General features: G+C 36.0%; 1 protein-coding gene across 1 annotated transcript in view; it reads right to left on the reverse strand.

Annotated features, from left to right (window-relative positions):
- LOC126262459 (cleavage stimulation factor subunit 1) overlaps window positions 1-4,695 on the reverse strand; it is a 197,277-nt gene extending 192,582 nt beyond the window's left edge. The window contains exon 1 of the mRNA XM_049959115.1: window positions 4,554-4,695. Coding sequence (XP_049815072.1) covers window positions 4,554-4,621 — 68 coding nt within the window. The 5' untranslated portion in view covers window positions 4,622-4,695. The remainder of the gene's footprint in view (window positions 1-4,553) is intronic.
- Between the last annotated feature and the right edge of the window lie 2,568 nt (window positions 4,696-7,263).

Genomic DNA, 7,263 nt, shown 5'->3' on the forward strand with positions numbered 1-7,263 from the left:
CTGAGTGGTGGAACGGAGGATTTCAATACACTTACTGAATTTACATAACACAAGACACCTCTTCGGCTTTTACTTGGCTCAGTTGGCAAACTTTCACTTTCAAAGTCGCTTAAAGCCTGTCTCATTCCTCTCCTTACACTTATTTTCACTTTATTCAGCTTTTGTTTGTCTGGTAGGTTTTGACTTCTCTTGAATCTGTGATTAAGCTCCCTTTTTTATGTAGCAATTTTCTAACATGGGTGTTAAACCATAATAGGTCTTTCCTATCCCTTCAGACCTTGCTCGGAACATACATGTGTAAGACATACTGAATGATGCTTTAATTTTTTTTCCATTTGAGTTCTACATCTTTATCCTCAACACTGAATATCTGATGTTGACTACTCAAATACTCAGCAATGTGTATCCTGTCACTCTTGCTAAGAAACAAACATTTTCTTACCTTCCTTAACATTCCTTGTAATACCCACAGTCATAGTTGCTATCAATGCTTTATAGTAAGTGATGCTCTCGTTTACGCTAACTGATTCAAAAAGATCAGATCTGTTTGTTTCTAGAAGGTCTACGACATTACCTTCACAAGTTAGCTCTCTAACTATCTGCTCAAAGTAATTTTTGGACACAATATTCAATAACATCACACAAACCGTTTCTCTGGCGCCAGATTTGACAGATTGACTCTCCCATTCTATACCTGACAACTTGAAGTCATGCCATATTACAATAGCATGACCAGGAAACTTATTCATGAAATTCTGCAAGTTCTCTTTGAAGTGTCCTATTACTACAGTTCTTTTTATCTAAAAACAAACATTAGGCAAGATGTTAGGTTATCTCCACTCTTACTCAATCTGATACTATATAAAATCATCAAAACATAATAGAAAAAAATAGCTGGAAGAAATATGGAAACAAAAAGTAAAAGAATCAATGTGAAATGCCTTGCCTTTGCTGATGACAAACCAATGAAGTTAGGTAACACAGGTGTGTCACAGCCTCTCTCATCAACAATGGTAAAATATATTAGGTTGTGGCGTAAGTTCATAGTGTTTGTGTTTCACATGTTGGTGTTCCGGTTGCTATTGGTTTATTTATCAAGTGTCTTTTTTATTTGTAATTCTTTGAGATAATGAGTGGAGCTGTGGACACTACAAAACAGAGTTCCAAGTGGATAAATTGGGACATTTTTGACATATTCTTAAGTCTGAGTTCAACAGAAGGGTGACAGCGCCAGATGCAGCCAGAAACATTTGTGCCATGTGTGAGTATAATGTAAGTGGATGGAGCATGGCAAGAAAATGGTTTTATCCTTTTAGGGAGGATCATTCTGCAATCAGTGACCCTCCACAATCGGAAAAACCTTTGGGATCTGATGAAGATCATTTACATGCATCAAGCCACAATGATCCACATCAGTGTACTTGAGAACTGGCAAATGTAATGAACTGTGATCATTTCACCATCATGAAACATTTGCATGGAATGGAAAAGGTTCAAAAATCGGGTATAAGGGTACCACATGCTCTAAGCCAAATCACAAAAATTAGTGGGTGACCAGATGTGCATCTGTCCTTGCTTGTCATCAATTGACTCATGAACAACACCGACCATTCCTATCTTGTGTTGTTAATGATGATGAGAAATGGTGTCTTTATGCAAACATATGAAAAAGCCTATCCCCAACATTATTCAATCTGTACATTGAGTGAGCAGTAAATGAAACGAAAGAAAATTTGGATTAGGAATTAAAGTCCAGGGAGAAGAAATAAAAACTTTAATGTTTGCCGATGACATCGTAATTTTGGCAGGGACAGCGAAGGAGTTGGACGAGCAGATGAATGGAATGGACAATGTCTTGAAAGACGGATATATAGTGAACATCAAAAAAAGCAAAACAAGAATAAAGGAATGAAGTCAAATTAAATCAGGTGATGCTGAGGGAATTAGATTAGGAAATAAGACACTTAAGGTAGTAGAGGAGCTTTGTTATTTGGGCAGTAAAATAACTGATGATGGCCAAAATAGAGAGGATATAAAATGCAGACTGGCAATGGCAAGAAAAGTGTTTCTGAAGAAGAGAAATTTGTTAACTTTAAGTATAAATTTGTGTAAGCAAGTGAAACATGGATGATAAACAGTTTAGACAATAAGAGAATGGGAGTTTTTCAAATGTGGTGCTACAGAAGAATGCTGAAGATTAGATGTGTAGATCATGTAACTAACACGCAGGTACTGAATAGAAACAGAGACAAGAAATTTGTAGCATAGCTTGATCAAATGAAGGGATTGGTTAATAGGATACATTCTGAGACATCAAGGGATCGCCAATTCAGTATTGGAGGGAAATGTGTGTGTGTGTGTGTGTGTGTGTGTGTGTGTGTGTGTGTTTGTATCAAGGATGCAGCATATTATCTTAACTGGAGATTCAGTGACAAAATCGGGGTAAATGCAGATGCGGTCCATGGAAGTATGTTTCAACCCTTTCTGTTCGTGTCATATTTATGACCCTGCAGGCAATATTAATACTAGCCTCAGACTTTTAGAAGATGATGCAGTTATCTATAATGAAGCACCGTCTGCAAAAAGCTACATATATATTCTGATCTTAATAAGATTTTGAAATGTGCAGAGATTAACAACTTGTTTTAAATTCAGAAATGTAAAACTGTGCACACCACAAAAAGAAAAAATGTAGAAACTTATGTTTACAAAATCAGCGAGCCATAATTTTAATTAGCCTACTCAAATCATGCAAGTACCTGGTTGTAAGTTGCAAAAGGTGTTTGAAATGCAGTGAATACACAGACCCAATCATATGTGAAACAGGTTGCAGACTTTGGTTTTTTGGTAGGGCATTGGGAAAATACAGTCTACAAAGGATGTCGCCTGCATGACCAGAGCCGGGTTAAGGCCAAAGTGACCCAAACTGAGAGGGGCACCACACATGTGAGGACATATCACAATTAGCAGTGGCCATACGTGAAAACTTATTGAGACAGGTATCTGAGCCACCCAGGTGCAAGAATTGTCTACAGTGTGCATCACAATTCGTACCAAAAACTGACACAGGTGAAAGTGTTCGAAGGAAAACGGGTGCCAAATGATAAGTTGCTTACGTGGAAAAATGTTCTCGGACCAGCCGTGTGAATAACAATTGTGAGTCCAATCCCAGAATACTGCCCAAATGGAACTACAACTATCCACCAGAAGTGTACTTACAATGTATCAGTAAACAGTATTATGTGAATAATATAGGAATTTACTACATGCCTCTACCCATCACTCCCACAGCGACTAAAATATAACTAATTACAGTTTGCACAGAGACATTTAAGCAGTCATTCTTCCCAAACTCTATTTGTGAATGGAATTCAAAGAAACCTGTATATATGGTATGAGGAAAGTAACCTATCCTTCACTATGCACTTCTCAGTAGTTTGCAGTGTATGAATTTCTATGTAGTGTCAAAGCTACAAAAGCTATTAATGAAAAATCTTCAGAATAATGAGCTGGATTTATCTGCTGTCAGCACCAAACAATTTACATAGCTTGCAGGTCTCTCTTCCTTCTGTTTCTAATGGTGAAGTTAAATTGTATGTTGTAACTGGATACTCTGCAAATCAGTAGGCTATAAAAAGCATAGCTCAGGGCTATTTTTATCATTCACACATTATTCTTCATTTCAATTTTATTCGTATATGAGGTGCAGGACAAATGACTACTTATCTTCTGTCCGCTGTCATTATCGCATTATTATAACTGGTTACCTTTGCAGGAGTGAAACTAATGGACCATAGAAAACTGTATGTTCTGTCCTGACAATAAGATTTTCAAATTTACCAAGTCACAAACCCAATAGGATGACAAATCCTAACACGTATCTACTGGGTGTCAGTGTGGCATATGAACAAAATTTTGCTTCCATAGTCTCTTTGGTAGCAAGTAAGTTTCAATTAACGTATGGTTAATTGTACTTCTCAAATACACTTGGTACAAAGTGTGCATCTGACGATTTTTCCTAGGGAGTTGTCTGATATTGTTTATGTTGCAGATGGATTTGTAAGAGCTTTCATAATTCTGTTACGTGATTAAATTTATAGAGCTCGATCAACTGCTAACTTGAACTAGGCCGCAATTTAATTGCGTGTTCATTGCCGAAACTACATAATTTTTGATAATGAATGACAGCATTATTTAAATGTCACTGCTTGTTCTGGACTGTGAACTTCAAGAATTGCTGTTGTATTCTGAAATAAAACGTGCAGTAAATTTCTCATTTTAGGTATAAACATGTAACATTATAAGATAGCGATGTTAATAACAACTCGTATGTGTACATCAAATATCTAAAACGATAGCCAGAAATGTTTCCGTAAGATTGGACAACAAACATAACAAATATCACAACTTCTCTGAGCAAAATACCCCTTATCACAAGATACCATGTACAACATAATTCTATATCTGTTTATTTTTGAAATATTACGCTAAAATGTTATAATGAACTACTTGATGCAACATTCCATATACATCAAATACCATCATCAACAAACCTTATCATCAAGCGATACAGAAGATCGCGAGTTTTTATAATATTTTTCGGATCAATAGTTTCGCTCATTTCTGTTTGTATTTCGAACGCCAACACGCGGTAACAATGCACACAAATGACAACAACGAAGATATACTACTGCATCAGTCTGCTGTACATATAATACGACAAGCGAGCTATCGTTACATGTTGCACCCAAAACCATAAAGCCCAAAACCGACTTCGTAATACTATTTCACAATACCTATTTTGGCTGCACTTGTAAACACTCCAAAATCGACTCTGGAAATTCTTTTCTAGCAGCCAGTTTTCCACTTCCACAGTCAATTTTCGCTTCCATTATTGAAAGGTGCTTCGGTTGTCAAGTTAAATCTTGTTCTCAAAATATTCGGTTAATTTGCATAGGGTGACTCACTGTTCTCAGCAGGAGACGCAGAAAAATTAGACTGAGCATGAAACTGTCTACCTTTATCATTCAAGTGGAGATAAATAGCGATAATGCTGACTAAATCAGAAACAGGAACAGCTGTTAGTCAGTTACATGTTCCATTGATCATTGCACGATAGATCGGAATGGTATGGAATGAGGCACCCTAAATTAACTTGTACATATGGTTACATCCTTTATAATTCTAAGGAAGTTTTTCCTGAAGGAAAAGGATATACAGATGTGAATTAGTAATTCCTACCAACCTCCTTGAATCCATTGGAGTAAAAAAATTCTTCTTCGGTATAGAAGGAGTTGTGAAGGACAAACTTTCTTGGTTTGTTTTCAGGTTTTACTTTGCTGCCTAGCAGACATTTCATACCACTGGGTAAGCGTTCAAAAATCTCTGAACTTCTGTGCTAAAGACAACATTAATGTCTAGTAATGAATGTTATTTCTCCTTCTGGTATTGTGATTATGTGCATCTGTGTTACTTTTGGACTGTTGTGGATTATTTGCAACAAATTGAATGAGGGAACAAACATACTGTGAAGTAGTAGTCAGAATGCCCAGCTCTTTAAACTGATTTCTACAAGGGACCACCACATATTATGCTTATAGTACATTTTTGTGCAATGAAGACTTTCTTTCTCAAAGATGATTTACTTCAGAACGTTATTCCATATAGCATTATTGAATACATTTTGCAAAATAAGTCAACTTACTAATTTTTCTATCTTGAGACTTGCGACAACTCTAAGTGCAAATATGGGTGAACTAAGTAGTTTTTTCCAATTTAAATTTTCATCAGTATGGAGACCTAAAACTTTTGAAGTTTCCACCCTATTTATTATTTTCTTATCATGTTCTACACTTATCATTAGTGTAGTACCTGAACATGTGCAGAACAGATTATTTTGCGTCTTTTTAAAATTGAGGGTGAGACCATTCGCAGAAAACCAGTCAATAATACTTTTAAGAAGTTTGTTTACGATTTCTTCTGTTTCTGTGTGTATGCTTGGACTGATTGCAATACTAGTGTCCTTTGCAAAAAGAAATACTTCAGCTTGTTGTACAGTATGTTATATAGAAAATCGTTTACATTTATGAAGAAAAGTAATGGAGCTAAGACTGAGCCTTGGGGAATCTCAGATGTGATTTCTTCTCAGCCAAAATTATGTCCAAAGACTTTATTGGCTGCAAAACAAAGTACAGCTTCCTGTATTTTTTGTCTGGATACGACATTATCTATTGATTGGCTATATCATCAAGCCCATAAAACTTTAATTTATCTAGGAGAATACTGTGAGTCACACAGTCAAATGCCTTAGATATGTCGCAGAAAATATCAACCAGGGCTGTTTTATCATATAATACTTGTAAAATATGGTAATTGAACATGCAAATGGCATTGTTAGTAGAACCCTTTTGATACCAGAACTGTGATTTACTGAAATATTGTTGTTGCTAAGATGAGATACTATCCTAGAATACATCACCTTCTCAAAATTGTTGGAAAATGGTGTCAGCAGTGAAACAGGTAGGTAGTTATTGACATCTCCCATATAACCTTTCTTACAGAGGGGTTAACAACAGCATATTTATGTCTCTCTGGAAAAAACCTCGAGTTAGTGATGCATTACATATATTGACTAAGACTGGGCTTATTATATGGGAACAAATCTCTAAATATTCTATTGGAAACACCATCAAAACCAGGTGAGCCTTTATTTTTGAGAGAATGTATAATTTTCTTAATTTCGGGAGGAGAAGTTGGTGATACATTCATATGATTGAACTTTATGGAGTTACTTTTTCAACATGCTGTGATTTTTGCCTGTAACTGCTTGTCCCTATGTTTTCTACTATATTTAAGATATGATTGTTGAACACATTTGCTACCTATGACTCATCTTTTATAGCCCTTCAGTTCAGTAGTGATATTAACTTGTTCAATGGCTGATTGTTCTCTCTCTCATTTCAATACGTTCCATTCCATATTTTATATATACCTTTGAGGCGTAGCTCAGTATACCGATCCAGCCTTGGAGGCGGTTAAGTGGGAGATGTGTCTCAGAGCTGGATAGTGACAGTTGGTGTTACAAGACTGGACACACACGTAGTTTATGTATCAGCCGATAGAGGACAGTATTGGATAAGGGACTGTGATTTACTTTCGATTGTGCCCACTAGAGTGCACTAAAGTAATAGAATGTTTTTCATAAACTGTTCTAGTATTTTCATAAAGTGTTACTATGTCTTTTTCTGTATGTAAAATCTTATA

This window comes from Schistocerca nitens, chromosome 6, assembly GCF_023898315.1.
Source record: "Schistocerca nitens isolate TAMUIC-IGC-003100 chromosome 6, iqSchNite1.1, whole genome shotgun sequence".
NCBI lineage: Eukaryota > Metazoa > Arthropoda > Insecta > Orthoptera > Acrididae > Schistocerca > Schistocerca nitens.